This window comes from Ambystoma mexicanum, chromosome 5q (assembly GCF_040938575.1).
Source record: "Ambystoma mexicanum isolate Mex_15411 chromosome 5q, UKY_AmexF1_1, whole genome shotgun sequence".
Taxonomy (NCBI): Eukaryota; Metazoa; Chordata; class Amphibia; order Caudata; family Ambystomatidae; genus Ambystoma; species Ambystoma mexicanum.
In genome coordinates, this window is record NC_090933.1 from 43,324,014 (window position 1) to 43,347,804 (window position 23,791).

Sequence of the window (23,791 nt, forward strand, 5' to 3'; positions counted from 1 at the left end):
CACCACTTCCCATAACAAGGTCTTGTGGCGGAAAGTATCAGTAGTTAAAGCCTTCATGGAAGGAGTAAAGAGACTTCACCCTCCTATTTCAAACCCACCACCAGGGTGGGACCTTAATATGGTGCTATCTAAGCTCATGGGCCCCCCTTTCGAGCCCATGCATAAAAGCAGTCTCAAACACCTGACTTATAAAACGGCCTTCCTAGTAGCTATTACTTCTATAAGAAGGGTCCGTGAAATTCAGGCTCTGTCAGTGCAGGATCCCTTCTTTACTGTCCATAAAGACAAACTGGTTTTACGCACACACCCTAGGTTCACACCTAAGTTTATATCTAAATTCCACGTAAACCAGTCCATCGAGCCTCCGGCTTTCTTCCAGGACCCTCAAAGCTCGGCTGAGGTGAAACTACACACCCTAGATGTGCATAGGGCGGTCCTCTACTATGTAAATAAAACCAGACCGCTAAGGAAAACAGATCAACTGTTTGTCTCCGTAACTACAGGCAGAGAGGGGGATCGTGTCTCTAAAGGTTCCAATTTCGAAGTGGATTATTAACTGTATCCAGCTGTGTTACTCACTCTCTGAAAGAACTCTGCCTTTCACGCCAAGATCCCACTCTACTAGAGGCATTGGGGCCACTCTGGCTTTCATTGCAAATGTACCCTTTGACACCATTTGCAAAGCAGCTACTTGGAGCTCTATTCACACTTTTACTCAGCATTACTGCATTGACACCCATTCCAAGGCAGATACACAAGTGGGACAAGCGGTTCTAAGACACTTATTCGCTCATGACCCTTCTCACATCCCACCACCTTCTTCAGGTACTGCTCGCTAATCTATGCACAGCATGTGATTTAAGCAGATTCCAAAGCCTCAGAAGGGATACATTACTCACCGTAATCGTATTTCTGATGCTTGCATCTGCTTAGATTCACATGCGACCCACCCTTCCTCCCCTCTGAGAGAAGGCACATGGTTGCTTGTAGTCTTACCTTTCTATCTATCTGCTTGGATTATATGTACTCGCGCTACTCCTCATGCTACCTCATGTCAGAAAAAATACAATCTGAGGATCCTAGACGTGTGAGGGATCTTGGGTACAGTGGACGTCACACTAGGGATAGTATTACTGGCACGCCCTGTGTTGACGCCCATTTTCGAGTTTCAAAAAACAAACTGTAATATTCTGCAGCTTCCACTAGATGTTGGCCTATGCACAGCATGTGAATCTAAGCAGATACAAGCATCAGAAATACGATTACGGTGAGTAATGTATCATATATATATATATATATATTTTATATTTTGTCTTGGTATCTTGTATTATGTGTATTATGGAATTCTGAAATGCATGGGGATGCTATTTATAATTGATGATATTTTATATCATGTTGTTAATTTGTTTTAGATTTGAAAAGTTGATTTTTTAACTAACCAAATAAAAAAAAGATATGCCCACAATTATATCCACTGTTGTCTTGTGAATATTTTTTTTTATGTTTGCGCAATAATTCATAGACATTTTTTTCTTACTCTGTAAAGTCTTGATGAGTAGAGGTCCTCTTATAAGGAGTGTAGTGTCTTCCTTCCTCTGAGGTCTAAGACCGGTGATAGACTGTTTTTTTTAGGATTGGTCACTTGCTGAGTGCTTGCCTTTTGGCTCCGGTTGCAACACCTTGCTTGGTAGCATCTTCACTATTGGTTATGTGTCACTCTTCACTTCCTTGGATATATCTTTGAAGTGAGTTCTTGTAGGAGGAGTCTTGTAAAACAACATTATTGAGGCGGTTTTGGTCGAAGTACAAGGTAAGTAAGTCCGAAACCTGTGTTATTGTTTGACTCTTCCATGTAAAAGGGCAATGGTGATGAGAGAAAATATCTTGTTCATGCATTTGTGTGTAATTAAATCAAATTGCTGTTTACAAGTATATATAAAACAAAATCATAATTCATGAATCCAACTTTAACTCTATTCTATTATTTCTCCAGCATGGGGTCTGGCATGGATTCACATGCTCATGAATATTCCCCGTCGTCAGGCTGGGAATCCTCGGTAAAGAAAAAACCAGTATCAGTTTCGTTTCTGATCTGTCTTTCGTAGTAATAACCAATCACTGGTCTCTGCGTCATACTGACCACAGCCAATGACTGCCCTCTACCTAAGCACCGCCTCTGGCAGCCATCTTCAGATTTTTACCGCACGTTCATGTGTTGGGATCCTCGTGCTATTGCTCTCGAGCGTTAGTGCTATTTTTTCGCGCTTTTTCACAAAAAACTTCGATTTTCGGTCAAAAGAGCCTCAAGCTCCACCGATCCTACATCCGATCAACGGGGACCCGTGTCGGATTCATCTGTGCCCCTCAAGGGTGAAGATTTCGTCGAGCTACACTTCGGAGGACTCCAGAAGCTTCTCAGGCCCGGTCTCGGAGATGGCCCAGGAGAAGGGAAGCTCGACGCCCGGAAAGCTGTTCAGGGCCTGCCCTGGATGCCAGCTGCAGAACGTCTTCAAGGAGGACGAACACTCTTTCTGCCTTTACTGCCTTCATGGGGACAAGACGCACGTGGAGAAGGACTGTGCGTTTTGCGGCAACATGTCGGAACGGACCATGAAGGACCGCCATCAACGTCTCGCCAGCTGGCTGGAGGGTAAGAGCCCGTCTGGCGAGAAGAAGAAGAAATCTGAGCGGTCTTCTAAGACCTTTGAGGGCGCCCCGGCGACGGGGGCCCAACATAAGGCCAAGCACCGCGAGTCCGCTGGCACCGGGAGCGCCGAACGGTCGGGCTCTACGGGCGCCAGGCAGGGCGCACCCTCCCCGGCACCATCAACCACGAGCCAACGCTCTGGGTCGGGTAAGAGGAAGGCCGAGCACCCGGCGAAGCTCCTGGAGAGACCCCGGTCGAGCTCTAAGGCAGAGGAGGAGCGTGGCAGTGCCCCCTCCCTCAAGGATAAGGCGGTGAGCGCACCTAAGGTGGTGAAGGCCTTGATCCATTCGACCAAGCCCTCTATCGAAACGGTCGCGGCGGCCCTGGCCCAGCCTGTGGAGGCTGCACCAGTGGTGGCGGCCTCGGGGCCCAGAATCTCCCTGCCTCCCCGGAGGGAGTCTTCTTTCGTGCCCATCGATAGGACCCCCGTGAAACCCTCCGTGGGGAAGAAGGGGGGGCAGGGCGTCGTCGTAGATTCGGCCTCAACCTCAGAAGAGGAACTGATCGAGGTCTTAAGCCACGGCCTAGGCGTGGAACAAGACCAGCCCGTCGGAATGGGCCCCGACGCAGGTGACGACGACGACATCGTCGAGGATACCGACGGGGCCCCTGCTCGCCCGTCGGATTCCCCTCTGCCAGCGCCGCAAGACAACTCAGCGGCCATTTTGTTGGCTATACAGTCCTTATGCTCCGAGATAAGGACGAGACTACCGTTACCGACGGAGGAACCTCTCCCGTCGGGGGATCCAGAACCGGGACCTTCTGGTGTTCCCCCTACCAAGAAAAGAAGGATCCATCCACCGCCTCCTTTTCAACCGTCGCGCCCCGTCCAGCCCTCCTCCCCGTCCACCCGAGGGGATGATACGGGGACTGACACGGCAGCGACGGGTACGGACGACGAGGCATACGACGAGGATTTTCCGTCGTCGCCTCCCCCCAGGGCTTCTCCGCCCGACGAGATTGGATCGTTCCACTCAATGATCGCCAGGGCATCCGAGCTTTTCCAACTCTGCCCTGAGGAGAAGAAAAAGGAAGGCTTCCTTTACCAACGGCGCGAGACCAAGAGGAAGACGGTCCTCGCAGTGCCTCTGTTGGACGACATTTGGGATGAGGGCCTTTCCCTCCTCAAGAACCCTTCCACGACGCCAGCGAAAAGAGACCGGTACGAGAAAAAGTACCGGGTCCCGGACTCGGCCCCCCTATGCCTCCGGGCGCAGCCTACCCCGGACTCCGTCGTCTCCGCGGCAGCCAGGAAGAAAGCGGGGGGGGGTGCGGCCTCCACGTCGACTTCCCCGCCGGACGGCGAGGGAAAGAAATTGGATGCCATGGGACGCAGAGTCATCTCGTCGGCGGCGACGACGATTAAAGCGGCCAACGCCTTGGCTATCGTGGCCCGCTACGACAGGGAACTCTGGTACAAGATAGCTCCCCTGCTGGATTTTCTGCCGGACGACAAGAGGGCGGAGGCCCTTGAGATCCTGCAGGAAGGTGAGGTGGCCTCGGACCACGCCATCACCGTGGCGACGGACATCGCCGACACTGGGTTCCGCCAGATGGGCAACGGCGTTTGCCTTCGACGTCGCGGATGGCTCAAGGCTACGGACTTTCGGCAGGACGTCCAGAACAGGGTCCTGGACATGCCCTTCGACGGGAACAACCTGTTTGGGAAGACAGTGGACGATTCCCTTCAGGCCATCAAGGCGGATACTGAGACGGCCCGGGCCCTTGGAGTGCTGCAGCAACGGCGGACGCCCTTTCGGAGCGGCGGAGGCAAGGGCGCCTCCAAAGGTTCCGGCGGCGGTTTCGCTTCCTACCGTCAAGCGGCCCGCTCGTCGTCGCAAGAGGCCTACAGAGGACGAGGCAAGTCTGGCGGCCCCCGCCGTCGTCGCCAAGGAGGCCAAGGCGGCAAGGCCGCGTCCAAGCAGGATTGAACCGGCCGTGGGGTCGGGCCCCCACCGAAGCACCCCGGTGGGAGGCCGGCTGGCGGGCTTCGTCAGCGTGTGGGAGTCCATCTCCACCGACCGTTGGGTGCTGGACGCCCTGGCCCGGGGCCACGCGCTCGAGTTTCAAAGAAGGTGCCCGCGCGTCCCCCCCGTGGCCAGGAAAGAACTTCACGTCCCTCAACTTCTCCTGGAGGTAAAGGCGATGCTCAGAAAGGGCGCCATCGAACTCGTCCCAAAGAGGCTTCGGGGCTCCGGAGTCTACTCGCGTTACTTCCTCGTGAAGAAGAAGACGGGAGGATGGCGCCCCATCCTGGACCTGCGACGCCTGAACAAGTTCATCAAGGCGCAGAAGTTCCGGATGGTCACCCTCCAGCACGTCCTGGGTCAGCTGGAGGAAGGAGACTTCCTATCGTCGTTGGATTTGGAGGATGCCTACTTCCACATTCCCATCCTAAAGGGGCACCGAAAATTCCTCAGATTCGTGGTCCAAGGGCGTCATTACCAGTTCAAAGCCCTTCCCTTCGGACTGCGGTCGGCACCCAGGGTTTTCACCAAGTGCCTCGCACCGGTGGCGGCGCAGCTGCGCCGCGAGGGGATTCACGTCTACCCCTACCTGGACGACTGGCTCATCCGCGCCAAGACGAGGGAGCTCGCCGTGGTCCACACGGCAAGGACCGTCCAACTCCTCACGGACCTGGGATTCTCCGTGAACTACGCCAAATCCCACCTGGTGCCCGCGCAAGTCGCACTGTTTCTGGGAGCGAGGCTCGACACAGTGTCCCTTCTGGCCTCCCCGTCGGAGGAGAGGACCAGGACCATCTTGGGCAAGGTGCAACGGATGTTGGTGGCCGACGCGGCCAAGGTGAGGTCCATCAAGTCCCTCCTCGGGATGATGTCTTCCTGCATCTACCTCATTCCCATGTGCAGGCTCCGGATGCGCCCGTTGCAAGAGTTCCTGGATGCGCGCTGGATCCAGACGACGGGCAGCTTCGAGGAAAGGATCAAGCTCGACGAGAGTTTCCGACGAGCGATACGGTGGTGGGGCACCCGCGCGCATCTGACGGCGGGCATGGACTTCCAGACCCCAGCCCACCAGGTGACTGTGACCACGGATGCCTCCCTAGAAGGGTGGGGAGCGCACACCGAAAATCTGCACGCAAGGGGACTCTGGCTCCCGACGGAGAAGTCCCTGCATATCAACGTCCTGGAGCTCCGTGCAGTGTTTTGGGCCCTCAGGTCCTTCCTTCCGTCCCTCAAGGGCAAGGTGGTGAGGATCTTCACCGACAACACCACCACCATGTTTTACATCAGGAAACAGGGCGGAACCAGGTCCCCAGCGCTGTCCAAGGAGGCGCAGGACCTGTGGCATTGGGCCGTCGCCCAAGGGATTCTTCTGGTGCCGTTTCATCTGGCAGGGATAAAAAACACCATCGCCGACTCACTCAGCAGGGAGCTGCGCTCGTGCCACGAGTGGGAACTACGGCAGGATCTGGTGGATCGCCTCTTCCGACGGTGGGGCACACCCCAGATCGACCTGGTCGCGACGGCGACGAACACCAAGTGCCGGAGGTTCGCCAGCAGGTTTCCCCAGACGAGGAGCATGGGCGATGCTTTCTCGTTCCCCTGGGAGGGCCTGTTCCTCTACGCGTTCCCTCCCTTGCCTCTGCTAATCCGGCTCGTCAACCAGCTCAAGAGGTCACGGTGCAGGATGATCCTCGTCGCACCTGCGTGGCCGAGGCAGATATGGTTCCCGGACCTTCTGGACTTGTCGGCGTCCCCGCCAATCAAGCTGCCGGCGGACGCGGATCTACTCTCCAGGGAAGGAGGCGCCATCCTCCACCACGACCCGAAGTCGCTGAACTTGCAGGCCTGGCTCCTGCAGCGCTAGAGTTTGGAGGATACGACATACCGGCCGATTGCAGAGAGGTTCTTGCAAAGGCCAGGGCGTCCTCGACTCTTAAATGCTACGGACACAAATGGAAGAGGTTCTCTGTCTGGTGCCACGCACAGAAGGTTAACCCTCTACGGATTACGGCTCCCCAAGTGCTGCCGTACCTGCTGACGCTGGCCAAAGCTGGTCTGGCACACGCGTCCATCAAGATTCATCTTGCTGCGATCTCCCGATACACCAGAACCACGGGCCGGACGTCCTTGTGGTCTCATCGTCTGGTGAAAGAGTTCATGAAGGGACTGTTCAGATCGTTCCCGCCGGTGAAGGCTCCGGCCCCGGCGTGGGAGCTCAACGTGGTGCTGACCAAACTCATGGGACCTCCGTTCGAGCCTCTGCACTCGGCCCCGTTGAAGTTTCTATCGTGGAAAACAGCTTTTCTCGTGGCCATCACCTCCGCACGACGAGTGGGAGAGATCCAGGCCCTTTCCTGCAAGGCCCCGTACTTGACTTTCCACGACACGAGGGTAGTGCTCAGGACGCACCCCTCCTTCATGCCCAAGGTACCGTCGGACTTTCATCTCAACGAACCCTTGGTGTTACCTGTGTTCTTCCCGTCGCCTTCGTCGCCGGCTGAGAGGACTTTGCACTCGCTGGATGTAGCTAGAGCGCTGAAGTTCTACGTGGACCGCACGAAAGGTTTTCGGAAGACGTCACAACTCTTTGTGAACTTTGGACCTGTCAATCAGGGGAAGGCTCTCTCGAAGGCTTCCATCTCCAGATGGCTCTCCGGCTGTATCATGTACTGTCACCGGTTGGCAAACCGACCGCTGCCTGGCCGTCCGAGAGCCCATTCCACCAGAGCGATCGCAGCTACCACGGCGTTCCTATCTGGTGTGCCCCTGCTGGACATATGCAGGGCTGCTACGTGGAGGTCGACGCACACCTTCACGAAATTCTACTGCGTCGACCGGGATTCCAGGGAGGAGTCCAGGGTCGGCCAAGCAGTGCTGCGCAACCTGTTCGCCTGAGGTGAGCCTGGTGAGGAGGTAAGATGCTTAATGTTGAGTTGATGTGATGCTTAATGTTGAGCCTTTGCCACCTCCCGTGGTTGTGCATGTGTGTACTGCTATGTATTCTTTATTCATGAGCATGTGAATCCATGCCAGACCCCATGCTGGAGAAGGAACAAGTTACTTACCTGTAACTGTTGTTCTCCAGCATGGGTCTGGCATGGATTCACATGCGAACCCTCCCGCCTACCCCTCTGCGGCTCTTCACTTGGTCATACTGCCACTTCACGTGCTTCCAAATCTGAAGATGGCTGCCAGAGGCGGTGCTTAGGTAGAGGGCAGTCATTGGCTGTGGTCAGTATGACGCAGAGACCAGTGATTGGTTATTACTACGAAAGACAGATCAGAAACGAAACTGATACTGGTTTTTTCTTTACCGAGGATTCCCAGCCTGACGACGGGGAATATTCATGAGCATGTGAATCCATGCCAGACCCATGCTGGAGAACAACAGTTACAGGTAAGTAACTTGTTCCTTATTTATGTTCATGTACATTGCTGTGTGATTTGGTACTTGCTTTACCAGTTATAAAAATAATGAACAGTATGATAGACTCAGATTTTCATATTTCATGCTGTTTTTCCACACTTCACAGGGAATGGCAGATGGAGCAAGCCTTTCAGAGTGCTCTGTGGCTCTTTCAGCCTAACGTAGTGTTTATTCTTGGAGACGTGTTTGATGAAGGGAAATGGAGCTCATCCATGGTATGTGATTTAAAGTCATTTGCTTCAATAATTCATTTAAACCTTGACTGCAGTTGTACAAAAGGCTCATGTATTGCACGGTTTGAAGTCTGAAACTGGATTTTCTTTTGCCCCTGATTTTCTTCTCCATTTAGTCTGTTTGGAGAAGCGCCCCCCCCCCCTTTAACTTGTAAACGCTTTGCTTGAAATGAAGTCAACATAGCTTCTATGCACTTGTCTACTCTTGCTCCTCCTACAATGGATAGACTCCTATCATGACCACCAGTAGGTGGAACGGAAGCAGCCCATCACTTGCTAAGCCCTCTCTTCCTATTTTAGCTTTGGGAATGGACTTTTCAACATCTTTGATATATTTCCAGGTATTACCCGCTTGTTCAAATGGATTCAATATATGTACCAATTTAAATCTTTCCCCTAAAGGGGTTTGGGGAGAGGTCTGTCATATTTCAGTGCTAGAGCAAATGGGTTGGGCGTTATTTTCAATTCATGAGTCTTTTGTGAGTGAATACATTGCTGTTTTGAGAGGTCCATACTTTTGGTTAAGTTTGGGTGAAGTTATTTTTGTGAATGGGACCCCTACCCCTGCTTTCCCTTTCCGACTCTGGCTGCCCGTCTTCGGCTCACTTCCTTCGCTATCCCGCAAGGCGAAAAACCTTGGTGTCATCTTCGACTCCATCCTCTCATTCTCTCCTCATATCTCGGACATCACCAAGAAGTCCCACTACCAGCTGCACCGCCCCAAAGGGACTCTTCCCTTTTTCACTTTCCCCCAGAAGCTCACTGTCTCCAGTGCCCTTGTTCTCTCTAGGCTGGACTGCTGCAACAGCCTCTTTCTCAATCTGCCTTCCTCTACTCTCCGCCCTCTGCAACTAATCCAGAACAGGACTGCAAGACTTATCCCTGGCCTCAAGCCAAGGGACTGTATCTCCAGCTCTGAAATCTCTCCACTGGCTCCCGGTGGCTGCAAGGATCACGTTCAAGGCCCTTTGCATTGTCCACAAGGCTTTCTCGGGACGGGGTCGGAACAGCATCCAACGCTCTCTTCCAAATTACCTTCCTTCTCGAGCCCTTCACTCAGCTACCTCCAACTCTTTAAGGGTTAGACGCTTCTCCAGGCAGAGAGTGGGGAGTAGATCTCTCTCCTCTGCAGGTGCCCCCCTCTGCAATGGCCTCCCTGCCCCTCTCATGAGCCGGACCGGACCACCTGAAGTTTTGGAAGCGGCTCAAAACATTCCTCTTCTCTGCTTTCTCTTTCTCCCTCCCCTGCGGACCTACCTGTCTGCTGTACCAAATGGTTGCTTGGCTACCCTCAGTCTCACTGGGTCCAAGGCTCTTTCTTGATCAGTCACTCTTGCACTGCCTCCAGGCCTACAATGCACTTGGGGGATGTATCTGTAACCCTACAGTTCCTTGTTCTCCTTGCGCTACCCAGAGCCGTGCTACCCTGGCTGCACTTACTAAGAGCATTGCTGCTCTGTTTTCCCCTCCCCTCTACCTTGCACTCCCCCCTCCATTGCACCCCTCCTCCCTTTTGCCCTTGCACTTCTCGTTCTCACACTTGCACGATCTGATGACACACGGCCTAGTAAGATCGTTTGTCTTGTCCTTCCTCTGTCTTCCCTCCCTTGTCTTGTCGCGCCTGTAAACACTTGTATACAGGCGCGTTATAAATGACTTATCATATCAATGCAAAACCACGTGAAATATCTGGTGATTCTGAGTTTGACACACTGCTTGATCTTTTAATCTATTCAGCTGCTTAGTTTTGGTTTGTAAAAATATACAATATCACATTTTTATTTAGCATCTCATGCCGGATTATTCCTGCCTACAAGTACTATATGGGTTACTGCTGTTGCTCAGTTTTTCATGTTACTGTTTATTGACCTGAGAATGATACATTCTTTAAATTAAGTTCATGACAGTTGTGCGCCGAATAAAGTTTCTATAAACCGTGTGGTCTATGCGTTCATTGTTTTGTCAGAAGAAATACAAAGGAAAAGAAAGTGTTGCTTGGCATGCTAATTGCTTATAGCTGGAATAAAATGCTTGCAATTCAAATCTGTTGTACGAATATTTTTACAGGTACTTGACTGCTGCAATTAATGCATATCATTGCAATGTATGACCCAGCTCGTGTTTATCATGCTGGAAATAATGCTTGGAATGTTCCCATGGCAGTACTACTGCAGAAATTGATAGATTTGAAGCGCTGTGTGTGGCTAGACGCCTTCAGTCCTCATGGTGTCATATTGCTGAAAGTCTGCTTTCTAGGGATATCACTGTAGACTGACAAAGCATACTGCATCTTTATTACACTATATTTTTTTTAATGGTCATGCGTTTCACTATATTACAGATTTGGTGGTTGTACTTGGGGAGGAAATTGAACACTATCCAGTTTCACTAAGGTGGGGAAACAGCAAAATTAGAGCGATCGTGGACAAAACTGGGAAGCTTGGTATCACACAAGGAGGTAATTGGGTACATTGTATGTTATCCTATCTAGTTAGGGTTAATAAGAAGGCTGCAACACTTAGAAGCAATATGTGGTCTGTTAACCCTACGAGCAGCCGTCCTGAACACACAAGTAGTACAGGACAAACCCTGATAGAAGAAAGGCACAATGGAAATATAAAAAGTCTAACTTATGAACATTTTGTTAAAGAAGTAGTTGATTGCATTACGTAGAAAAGACACCATGGCAAAAAAACTAGACTTAAACCTGAAACTATTTGCCATTGTTATGATTCTGAGGTGGCGACTGCCAAAAAAAGCTCAGAAGATATCTGCGAGGGATCTTGAATATTAGTGGGCTGCTACATGGATTAGCCAGAAAAATAGCTCGGTAGGTTACGTACCTGTTGCTGCGATGTGTGATCTGCAGGTTCGTATCTATGTGGGGGTAGTATTCTGCATGAGCGATTTAATAACATAAGTAGCACAGGGAAAATACCAACCAGCTTGCTAAAAAGCAATAATAGTGTGCTGTGATGAATCCAGGGAATTCGTCCCCTCTCCCCAAGGATCTCGGGAGTGGGGACTATGGCGGAGAGCGTGCTAAGCTTAACACCCCGTAGGGCCCAGGGCAAGCAGGATCCCACTGGGGGCGACCCCCCAAACCTCCCCTCCCCAGTTTGAGGTCAAGCAAACCTTAGATAGGGTTCAGTTATCCTCCCTTATCCCCACAAACAAATATATTTTTGATTACATGGGAGTTAACCCCCTGTGAGACACAGCAATTGAAAACAGGAATGCCTGGTGTGGTTTCTGGCTCCTCTCAGTCACCATACACCCCTAAGTAGAGAATCTGTGGAATTGCCCCTCCCCCTTGTTACAGAGAAAATAAAGTACTTCTAAGTGGTGGCGAAGAACAGAAGAGCTGCTCAGGTAGCAACAGAGACCAGGAAGCGTCCTCCTGGAGGCGTTGTCATGCACTCAACTACAACCCGGCCATGGAGTAAACTTACCTCTCGCCTTCCAGCTCTTCGCCGACTCCTTTTGCATCCTGACAGAGCGGTTCCCTCCACTCCTGTCTCCCATCATGGGGGTCGTGCTGATTTGTTGCGGAGGACATACCGTTTGCGGTTCAAGCCGCGTTCCCATTGGCAGTTGCCTTGGCGACTGCACGACGCTCGGGGAGCGCTCTCATCTGCCCACGTGACGCGTAGGTCGTCACGTGTTCTATTGTCAAGGCAACAATTATAAACGTGTGCTCGGCACAGCACTCGCTGTGTCTCCGGCCAGCGTTTAGCATTCCTTGTTACTCGTTTTTGATCTCACATTTACCTGACCTCTGGCTACGTTATCCTGGATTGCTCTACTGGATTTTCCCTTGTACTTGTTTTCCTCAGTTTTTCTTCACGCTGGATTGCTTCTGTGTATGACCTCAGAAATGGACTGCCTCTGGACTTGTACCTCGCATTTTGAACTTCCTCTCTGCATCTTTTTCCTGAATTTTCTGGAACGGTTTCTTCGCTCCGCTGGTGGGTTGCTCCTTGCATCCAGTTTCCCCTGGGGCTCCTCTCTGGCTGCTGTAACCAGCTTGTTACCAGAGTTGTTTCCCTATTATTGCGGAGGACTTGTGTAGGACCTCCGTCCAGAATAGTTCGATGTATAGGCATTCCCAGACCAGATGCAGAAATTCTGCCGGAGTTGCCCCACACCTCTCGCAGGTGGCCGCAAACGACGGATGACGTCTGTGCAGTCTGGCTGGTGTGTGATACACCTGATGGATATAGTTGAAATGGATGAGTTCATATCTTGTGTTTAAGGACACTTTCTGTGTTTTCATTAATATGTACGACCAGTCTTCGTCTTCAATCGTGTTCAAGTTCCCTTTTCCCATCTCCGTTTCGGGTTTGGCGGTTGGCTGGTGGTGATCTGCATTAGGTCTCTGTATATGCTGGATACCAGTCTCCCCGATCACTGTGCTTGGATCACTCCATGTAGGAGTAGCCACGTGGGCGGGTGAGCTGGGAAAAGGGAACATGGCTTGAGTCGTATGTTGGAGGCGGAAGTACACAAACACGTCCAGGAAGTGACCGTCTACAAACCAGTCCTGAAGTGTATCGATCTTTAGCTTGTCTGCCCATTGGAGGTATACTTTCTCGGACGTGAGGGGTATTCCAGGAATTAACCTGGCAGGAAGGAGGGGGGAGAATCACAATGTGATGTTGCTTTTAAGTGCAATCCTTTTCCATATCTCGTATGTGGTGAGAACCACGTTTAGGGTTCTCGGTGGAACTCGGAGTTTGCCTGTGATGGTGGCTCGCAGAAGGTTGGGAGTTACCAGGACCCGTTCGACTTGAACGTGTGGACGAACAGGATGGGTGGCGTAACAGTGGCTTAAGAATTGTGCTTGTGCAGCCCAGTAATAGCATTCGAGGTCGGGCAGTGCCAACCCGCCCTTTGCAATTGGTTGAACAAGGATCTTGTGGGCTACTCTTGCTGGTTTACCGGCCCATATCAGTTAGAGTACCAGGCTGCGCAGGTGTTGGAAGAAGCTCTGCGTTAGTAGAAGAGGGATGCTCGTGAACAAGTATAGAAATTTGGGTAAGATGACCATTTTTACGATTGAGATCCGGCCCCACAGTGCGAGTGGTAGGCTCTTCCATCTCGCGATTTTGACTTTGAGGACCTCTAAGACGCACCCGTAGTTGTCTCGAAATAGGTCTTCATAATTTCTGGACATTGGTATACCCAGGTACCTGACCCCTGAGGATTCCCACTTGAGCTCAAAGTCATCTCTGAATTCCACTGTTTCGGGAGTTAGGGGAAACACTATTGATTTATTGTGGTTGATTTTTAGTCCGGAAAAGATTCCAAACTGGAGTACCTCCCCCATTACCGGGTTCAGGTTTATTGCTGGGTCGCCTATAAAGAGAGCCACATCGTCTGCGTATAGGGACAGGATCAGTTTATGGGGCCCTATAGTGAGGCCTCTTTCCAGTAGTTTGGCACTGAGGCCAGCAGCCAGCTGCTCCATTGCCAGTGCGAACAGTAGGGCCCACAGCGGGCATCCTTGTCTGGTCCCTCTCTGGATGCCGATTTCATTTTCCCCAGAGTGATCCTGGTCATAGGATGTCTATAAAGGAGCGAGACCCGTTTCAGGAAGTGGTTACCTAGGCCGAGTTTGTTTAGTACTGCAAAGAGATCTGGCCACTCGACCAAGTCGAAGGCCTTCTCTGCGTCCAGCTGGACTGCCACCTCTTGATCCGAGGGCTCTAGTGCTTACATGATCCCGAAGAGCCGCCTGATTCCAAATGTCGTGTTCCGCCCTGGTTTGAACCCCGATTGATCCGCTAGCACTAGCCCAGGCATTAGAGGGAGTAATCAATTAGTTAGAATTTTGGCAAGGATTTTGTTGTCCACGTTTATTAGCGAAATCGGCCTGTATGAGGCACATTCTTCGGGAGGCTTCCCCGCTTATGGAGCAAGATGGCGTTGTCTTCGCGCAGGGTGGGGGGTGCAGGCACCCAGTCTACAGTGCTTCTTCGTATACTGATAGAAGGATCAGTGCAAGGGGCGGGGCAAATGCCTTGTAGAATTCACCTGTTAGGCCGTCTGGGCCTGGTGATTTAGTTTGCGGTAGTTCTTTTTACAGCTGATATCTCTTGGAGGGTGATTGGTCTATTTAGGGATTCTTTAATTTCACCTTCCACCCAGAATAGTTCGATTATATTTAGATATTCTTGGAGGGCGCCTGGGTTGTTGGGGGTTTTGGAGCTGTATAGGTCTTGATAGAAGGTACGAAATGTTTCCACTATTTCTACTTCTGTGTGGACTAGGTTCCCTAGGGGGGTGCGGATACTGTCTACCTGTGGGGGTCTTCTGTCTGCCGCTAACCACCTCGCCAGGAGGGCACCCGGCTTCTGGCTTTCACCGTACTGCTGTACCTGGTGGCTGCGAGCCATGGACCGGCTCTCGCAGTCTGCATTGTTCCTGAACTTGTCTAGTTCTTCCTTGAGGAGTGGTAGGATTTGAGCGTCTTGTGATTTGGTGTAGGTTTGCTCAAGTTCTTTCAGGCGGATCTCGTTGTTGGATGTTGTCCGGATGGTTTTCAGGATCCCATTTTCTTTGGCCATGCATATTCCCCTGGTTTAACACTTTAGTGTCTCCCACAGGATCCCGCTCGATGACATGGATTCTGGATTGATGGTGAGAAAGGATTTGATCTATGTGAGGAACTCCTGTGCGAATACTGGGTCTTGGAGTGCTCCTGGCTTGAATCGCCAGCTGGGGCTTTTTTTATGTTGTCCGCGGGGATAAACTCTAGGGTGACTGGGTAGTGGTCAGAGGGCGTTCTTGGAAGGATCAAACATTCGCCCCATTGGAGTTTCCCTCTGCGGGACCCCAGTAGCTAGTCCAGACGTGAACTTGTGCCGTGGACCCAGGAGTGAAAGGTGTATTCGCGGGTGTCACCGTGTCCGAGTTGCCGCACGTCGCATAGGTTGCAGGCTTCACAGATTTCACAAATTTGAAGGCTTGCTTTGGTGGGTGTGTTGGTTAGAGAGAATGATTTGTCCATTGCGGTATCTCGGGTGGTGTTCCGGTCAAACCCTCTCCCCACCCCCCCAGGTAATTATGGCCGTGTTGATTCCAGCCAGATGTGTCATCACCCAGTCAAAAGAGTTGGTGCTGTCACAATTCGGACTGTATGTGTTCACCAGGGCAACCTTGGTGCCCTCCAGCGCCCTGTGGACTAGTAGCGTTCTGCCCTCCTCATCTCGCTGCATCGACAGCAACATGAACTTTTTGGTCTTATTAATCAGTATGGCCACCCCTCTGGCATAAGATGAGAAGGAAGAGTAATATCTGTGGCATCCCCATGTTATGGCCCATTGTTTTCCGGTGGATGGGAGGAGGTGGGTCTCTTGAATTAAGGCGATTATCTATGTTGTGCCTCTTGAGATATTGTAGTATCTTCCTAGTTTTTACTGGATTATTTTTTTACTGGATTATTTCCCCGTCTAATGTCTCACGTTGCTAGCCGGAATGATCCAGGGTTGATCTTTGTTCATTCAGGGTATGTTAATCTTTTTGGGAGGTCACAGTGTGTGTGTGAGTGCATGCTTCTTTTGAGTATTCAGGCCTGGCGGTGGGGTCTGTCGGTGGTAGCCTGGTCCACCGTTGGCGCCTTGCGTTAAACTGTTCCCAATTCGCAACTGTGGAACTCCACCCTGGGTAACTTGTGGTGGAGATCCCCTCTGTTTCTTTCCCGCAGGTAACCCCCTACTCGCCCGTTGCATTTCCCCTCCCCCCGAACCAATACCTTTGCAACGTTGCTGAGCACGGGGCGCTAGTGCCCAGCCAAGTTCTGTAGCTCCCCTGTGCGCTACATGGTCGGTTTCCACCTGAGGTGCCCAGTGTGACTTCGGATCATGCAACAAAGTGTTGAAGGCGAGTCGTTTTGTGGGAATTTGTGAGCGTGTTTTTCGGTTATTCAGTGATGTGGGGAGCTCAGCTGGGGCGTCTCCTATCCTGGTCATCTCTTGGCGACCTCGGGTTGTTATTAGGTGGTCCCCAGCCGGTTTCATCTAGGAAGCTACTCACGGCTTCGGGTGAGGTGAAGAACTGTGCTTTTCTGACGTGTTGGATTCGGAGCTTCGCCAGAAAGAGCATGGAACATTGGATTTGATTGTCTCTCAGGCATTTCTTCAGCCTTGCGAAGGATTTTTGCGATGCTTGTACTGCTTGAGAAAAGTCGGGGAAGATTTGGATCCGGTCGCTGTCGTAATGCAACTCTCCTTTCTCCCTGGTGAGTCGCAGGATCATGTCACAATCTTTGTAATTGAGTAGGCGTGCTAGGATGGGGCGCAGGGGCGCACCTGGCACTGGGCGGTTGGCTGGGAACCGGTACGCTCTCTCGACCACGAAGAGGTTGGACAAGGCGGCTGCTCCGAACAGTTCTTTGCATATAGCTTCTACAAATTACAACATCTTCTGTGGAGTTTGTCGCTCACTCACCCCTACGAGGCGAATATTGTTGCGGTGGCTTCGTCCCGCCAAGTCTTCGTTCTTGGCGGACACTGCTCTCAGCTGCGCCTCTAATGCTGAGACTCTGGTTGTTAACTCTGCGCCGCCATCATCCAGGTCAGATACTCTGCTCAGCCGCATCTAGCCTTTCCCCATGTTTGTCCAGCCGGTGCTGGAGCTGGTCCACTTTTGAGGAACGGTTGTCTAGTAGGTTCCCGATGCTGGCTTTGAGGTCCAGTAGTATTTCACGGATGTCTATATCTGAAGTGGGGTGCGCGCCGCTATTCAGTCTGCTGCTTGTTGGCAAGGGCTCCGGTTGTGTGTTGGTACCAGGGGTTGCCAGTAGGGCCCGACTCAAAATTCAGTTTCCTTTGTGACTTGTCGTTCTTCCCCATTTTGGGGTGTTTGTCGTCTCTCAGACTTGAGTGTCTCTATTGGGATTGCAGGACGTGGTGTCAGTGGACTGATTATTGGGAAGGGGTTTGGTGACGATTTTCAGCAGGTCTCACTGTGTTTCTCCAGTTCTTGAATGGGTGCTCATGGCCCGGTCCGGAAGGTTTGTCGTGCCGCCTGTGCGTGGATTTACTCTGTGCAAGCTGTTTGTTGGTGCCGGTGATGGCTGGTCGCTGGGATAAGTTCCTGTCCGGCACTGCTCCGGCACTTATATTGGGTTTGTTGGTTCTTTTAGGTGGAGCTTCTCCTCCCCGGTGTTTGGTTCGGGCCGCCAGGAGTTGTGGACAAGGGGGTGGGTGGCAGCTTGTGGGAAGGATTGTATGCTGTCAGTTGAGGCGACACATTATTCAGGCAATTCCTTGCTTGTGGCTTGTATGGCAACGTGATTGCAAGGTTTTTTGACTGGCGCTCCTTTTGCTGTTGTCTAGTAGGGATGTCTTTAGCACATTCGGCCGTAGCGCAAGGGAACGCACCTTGGCGGCCCAGGTACGTGTGGGTGCGGGGCTGGTGTGCTGGCAGCGCCACATGTGAGGTTCGCTGGTGCCGTGACAGCTGATGGTATCAAAGCGTCCTGAGTGAGGCTGCAGGGGTGGTGAGGCCCTGCTGGGGCAGGATTTGTTTACTCTGCCCGGGGGCCGTTGACACGTCCCAGTCCAGGGTGGTGCTGTTGGCGTGTGAGTTGCCAGGGGCCCTTGAGTGCTGTTGCGGTCTGGATGAGGTTCCTGGGGCCTAGCGGAGGGTACGTCCCTCGTGCCGCGTGCCTGCAGGGACTCGCAGCTCTTCAGAGGTTGCCTCGCACGGACCAGGAGTATGGGACTTGGCAGCGAGCCCCTTCGAGCCAGAGGTCCCAGGGTCCTCACCACGGCAGGAGGGTCCGCCCCGTGAGCTCCACTAGGCTGGCAGAGCAGGCTTCATCTGCCTGGATCATCAAGGGGAGAGAACTGAGCCGTGGGCTCTGGTCTGTTTCAGGGGCCGTGGCTAGGCCAGGCTGGGCAGAATTACTCCTCCCGTTTCTGTGTGGGTTAATTTGTGGGGTTGAGGGGCGCGGGGCCGTCTCACTGCCTGCACTCATCGGCTCAGCTTCTGATCCCCTGTGATGTTTCTTGGGAGCGTGGGCACAGGAGGTCCAGCGTCGGCCCGCTTCCCGGTGTCGGGGCAAAGCTGCTGTTTGTCTAGGGTGGGGTGACCTGGTCCGCGGCAACCACCACACTCCAGCGAGGGGCAGATCACTACGCTGCTGTTGTCTGGGTTGTTCATCCGGCAGCTCACAGATGCCGGTGCCTCATTCCGTGTACACTGTACACGGCGGGCCGAGTTAGCTGAGGTTTGGCGCCTCTCGTTGCTATGTTGTTCGCTGGCGCTCTGATGGTGTGGTGACAGGGCTCTCGCTCGAGTGCTGTTACCGCAAACTGGAAACTGCGGTTCGCCTCTCACCTTCCCACCAGTCACTTTGTAGGCAAGGGTGCTTGGAGGTAGTTTCTCCTTCGATTTGAACCGTCGTGGGCCCCCTGGGCAGGATTTTAAACAGGATTTTCTGGGGCTTCGCTGGGAGCTAACTTGGAGACCGCCATCTTGGTTGGGCTCTCTAGCGCACTCATGGTTTCCTGTTAATATCGGGCCCCATTAAAAAGCAAACTTTGCCTCTTACACTCATTATTCACAACACACATAAGGAAATGGTGACGTTCGATCTAATTGACTGGTCTCAAGGTCACATTTCCTTTGAATCCCTGTACTGCCAGGAGCATTGCTCAACACTAGCTGATGTACCCCATTCTCCTTGCCAAGCTCTTGTTGCCATTGCCCATCTTCGTCTGAACACAGACACCCTACTTCCAACTCCCACCCATGTAGTGGGCGCTGTCATGCCGGATATCTCTCCGGAGTACCACCACTTTGCTAGGGTTTTTGACAAAGGATGTGCCGAACACCTGCCCCCTCATCGACCGTACGATTGCCCTATATATTGACCTATAGACTTAATCCCAGGGGCTGAAATACCATGTGGTCGTACCTACTCGCTGTCACCATCTGAAGACCTGGCTCTGAGAGAATACATAACGTCCCTCCGTTTAGATCATATCAAGCCATCCCAGTCAAAAGCTGCAAGCCCTATCTTCTTCGTGCCCGAGCGAAAAGGCGATCTAGGTCCCTGTGTAGACTACAGACGTATAAACCAGATTACCATAAAAGATTGGTACCCCATTGCATTGATCTCTGCTCTGCTAGAACAGCTAGGTGCCACGTTCTTTGCTAAGTTGGATCTCCGGGGGGCTTATAACCTGGTTCGGATCAGAAGCGGCTATGAGTGGAAGACTGCTTTCTGCACTCGACAGTCTCTTTGAATATACTGTGATGCCGTTCGGGTTATGCTATGCCCCTGCTACGTTTCAGCGGTTCATGTATGATATATTTCACAACATCATTGATTCCTATGTTATAGTGTATCTAGATGATGTCCTGATCTTTTCTCTGTCCTACCAGGCTCATGTACAACATGTCTTGGAGGTACTCGCCCGCCTCAAAGCCAATCCCTTTATGCAAAACCGGAGAAATGTCTTTTTCATGTGTCCGAGATCGAATTTCTGGGGTTCCACATCACGCCACAAGGTCTCTCTATGAACACCGCTAAGGTCAAAGCCGGTCTTGATTGGCCCGTTCCCACTACCATCAAATCACTTCAGTCCTTTTTAGGTTTCGTGAACTTTTACAGGCGATTAATCTCTGGCTTTTCCACCATTACATCCACCCTGAACTCACTAGTCCAAAAATCCTTTTGTTTGGACCTCGTTGTACCAGGAAGCTTTTGATGCATTGAAGGCAGCATTTACTAAATTTACTACCGCTCCCATATTACAACACCCTAACCCTAACACAGATCTACCTTTTTATAGTGGTGGCCGATGCCTCTTCATTTGCCTTAGGAGCGGTCCTTTCTCAGTCCTGCCCGACTACTGGGCTATTACACCCAGTAGCATACCATTCCCGTAAATGTTCCCCTACTGAGGCCCACTACACTGGCACCGAAAAAGAATTGTTGGCTGTGAAGGACGCTTTTCAGGTCTGGAGACATCACTTGTTCGGGGCCAAATGGCCTGTAACGGTGTATTCGGACCACCGTAACATCCAGGCTTTGGCCACCTTGAAGTGTGTCAACAGCTGCCAGGTCCGTTGGCGTCTGTTTTTCTCTGCATTTGATTTAATCATTCGGCACCGCCCAGGTGCGATTCATGGCAAAGCGGATGCTCTGTCCCGTATGGTAGGGGGGGGACAAGCTCCCCATTTTTCCCCGATACCCTTCTGGACAAGTCACACTTCATTTGCTTGTGCACTCCTCCCTTGCCCCTGCTTTCCGACATACGTCAATGGGTCTCCCAGCATCCAGAGCAATTACAAGACTGGAATCCCATACTTCTCTAAGGTCTTCCCTTTGTTCCGTACTGGTTGTTTCTACCCACTTTAAACACACGTCTACAAGTCTTGGAATGGTCCCACGATGCCGCCGTCAATGGGCATCCTGGACAGAGACCCACCCTGTCCCTTCTCCAGCGCTGGTGTTGGTGGCCCACCATGCGGCTAGATGTCATCGACTGTAGACAACTGCTCCATCTGCGCCCAATGTAAAAATCATAAAGGCAAACCACTAGGACTTGTGCATCCCATGCCACTTCCCCAGAAGCCCTGGCAGATAGTTTACATGACTTTTATCACCGACCTGCCGAAGGTACAGGGATACGACACCATCTGGGTGGTGGTAGACAGCTTTACCAAGTTGGCTTGCTTTATTCCTTGTGCAGGAATTCCGTCAGCCCCTACCTTAGCCAATCTCTTTTTTTTCAAAACATCTTTTGTCTCTTCGGTCTTCCCTCCACCCTGGTGTCTGACAGAGGCTCCCAGTTCACTTCTAGGTTTTGGAAGGCACTCCCAGCAATGCTAGGCATCGATGCACGTTTTTCATCGTCCTACCATCTAGAAACCGATGGCCAGACAGAACGTGTGAACCAAACACTCGAACAATACTTACGTTGTCTGTTTGGAGTATCAGGGTTCCTGGTATCAGGTTCTACATATCGCTGAATTTGCATACAACAACGCACCACACTCTTCCACAGGTTTCTCTCTGTTCTACTCTCTGTACGGTCAACTCCCCCGTATATTGCCTTTATCCAATCTGCCTGTCTCCACCACTGCTGCAGCCGATGCTTGCCTTAGGGATCTCATTGTGGTACATGGACAAACCCTTGGCCATCTCCAGGAGGCACAGGCCGCCATGTGCCATTCAGCTGACAAGAGGCGAAGACCAGCTCTGCTCTATGCGGTCAACAACATGGTATGGTTATCCACCACACACCTCAGCATACAACCGGCCATGGAGTAAACTTACCTCTCGCCTTCTGGCTCTTCGCCGACACCATTTGCATCCTGACCCAGCGGTTCCCTCCACTCCTGTCTCCCATAATGGGGGGCATGCTGATCTGTTGCAGAGAACATGCCGTTGGCGGTTGCCTTGGCGACTGCACAACGCTCAGGGAGTGCTCGCATCCGTTCACGTGATGCGTAGGAGATCACGTGTTCTATTGCCAATGCAACGAGTATAAATGCACGCCCGGCACAGCACTCTCTGCTTCTCGGCTATGTCTCCGGCCAGCGTTTGGCGTTCCTTATTACTCATTTTTCTAGTTTTTGATCCCACGTTTACCTGACCTCTGGCTACGCTCTCCTCGATTGCTCTACTGGATTTTCCCCTGTACTTGTTTTCCTCTGATTTTTCTTCGTGCTGGATTGCTTCTGTGTATGACCTCGGAATTGCTTACTGGTATGCCTCTGGACTACTTCCATTGTACTTCTCAGCATCTTTTTCCTGGATTTTCTGTAAATGTTTCTTCGCTCCGCTGGTGGGTTGCTCCTTGCATCCAGTTTCCCCTGGGGCTCCCCCTGACTGCTGGAACCAGCTTGTTACCTGCACTGCACCACGTCAGGTGGGGAAGCGGCTCCTGTACATTGGGAGCTATTCAGCCTTCCTCATTTTGGTGCCTTCGACAGTCTCCTTGTAGTTAAGTGAGAGGGCTTGGTTTTTCATTTCATTAGCTCACAACACACACTGTATAGTTGCTTACCTGTTGTGTTTCCTTTACAGATACCCAGAGGCCCGGTGCTGTTGTTCCAGCCACCTGTGGCCTCAATAACCGGTCAGCGAATGGTCTTACTCTCCCTGACTGGTCCTTGGGGATGGAGGTATTCTAGTCCACACGGAAATCCCCGTCTTGACAGGCGTGGCCAGAGATTGGAAGCAGACTCGCAGTGTGCCGAAGGAAGATGCAGGAAAGCCAGTGTAACGAAGGCAGCCCTGCTTGGAAAGAGACCAGGAAGGTCCGGTCCCGGAAAGTCTAGACGGCAGGAGGATACCTAAACCAAGACAAGCAGCGGGAAGGTTCCAAGCCACACGGAAACCCAAAGAGAAAGCTGGGGGAAACAATAATGTGTCACCTTCCTGGAACACCTGCCCAGAATAGCACCACAAAGAAGTCAAAGGTGTACACAGTAGCTCCAGTGAACAGTGTGGTGGGCAGACTGGCCCCAGGGGACCGTAAGACTGGATGAAAGCAAACCAGCCCCAGGGCAGGGGTGAAAGAGAAGACCGCAAGATGGGGTGAAAACAAGCAAACCCCTAGGTGGGGTGGGAAAAAACCGACCCTTGGGTGGGCTGAGAGGGAACCCGAAGCTGTGGTGAAAAGCAGGCCCCAAGGTGGGGTAAAAGTAAGAAGACCCCAGGGCGGGGTGAAAACAAACTGACTCGAGGGCAGGGACAAAGCCAAGGTGGGTTGAGAGACCGTCCACAAGACTGGGTGCAGAGCACGAGACCCCAAGGAGGGGTAATAAGCAGGGAACAACTACTTGGAAAAGAGTTCAGCAAGGCTTTTGTACGGAAAGTCCACAGAGTCCCTGGTGTATACATTTGCCCCAGTAAGCTCCCAAAGGCCAAAGACAGCCAGAGACCGGGACAGGGTGTTAGGGTATTCCAAAGGAAAGAGATCGACCGGAGATTGCATCGCCAAAGATGGGGGCAAACTTTATTAGAGAAACCTGGTGTTCTGACCAGAACTGTCCAAAGGCAAGAAACTGTGGTCTTTTGAACAAGAGACATTTAGGTGGGGTCAGAAACTGGTTGATGTTCCTTTGTGTGGGCATCAGCCCTTATTGTATTTTTGTTTAGATCTCTGTTTCTTTGTATAAAGTGGTAGAGACAGAAGTCTGGCTAGACCTGTTTTCCAAAGGCTTGGAGGCCCCATGATAGACCATTATATGCTGCCTACATTGTCTTTAAAGCATCGTTTGACACAGGAAATCAAACCAAATATAGCACAAATTGGATGGTTTGCTGAAAATGCGATTGCACTACCTACAAACACAACTGTTCAATCTATACCTAACAGACCTATCAATGGAACTCGCTTCAGATTAAATGTATCCCCCAAGAATAGGGAGTAGAAAACGGTAATGGTTGAGATATGCGGATAGTCTACACTGTCTACAAAAGCAATTT

At 51.7% G+C, this 23,791-nt stretch overlaps 1 protein-coding gene across 3 annotated transcripts in view; it reads left to right on the forward strand.

Annotated features, from left to right (window-relative positions):
- MPPE1 (metallophosphoesterase 1) overlaps positions 1-23,791 on the forward strand; it is a 699,480-nt gene that overhangs the window by 188,083 nt on the left and 487,606 nt on the right. For all 3 annotated transcript variants that reach the window (XM_069620485.1, XM_069620483.1, XM_069620484.1), the window contains exon 3: positions 8,208-8,316. In XM_069620485.1, the coding sequence (XP_069476586.1) occupies positions 8,208-8,316 (109 nt within the window). The remainder of the gene's footprint in view (positions 1-8,207; positions 8,317-23,791) is intronic.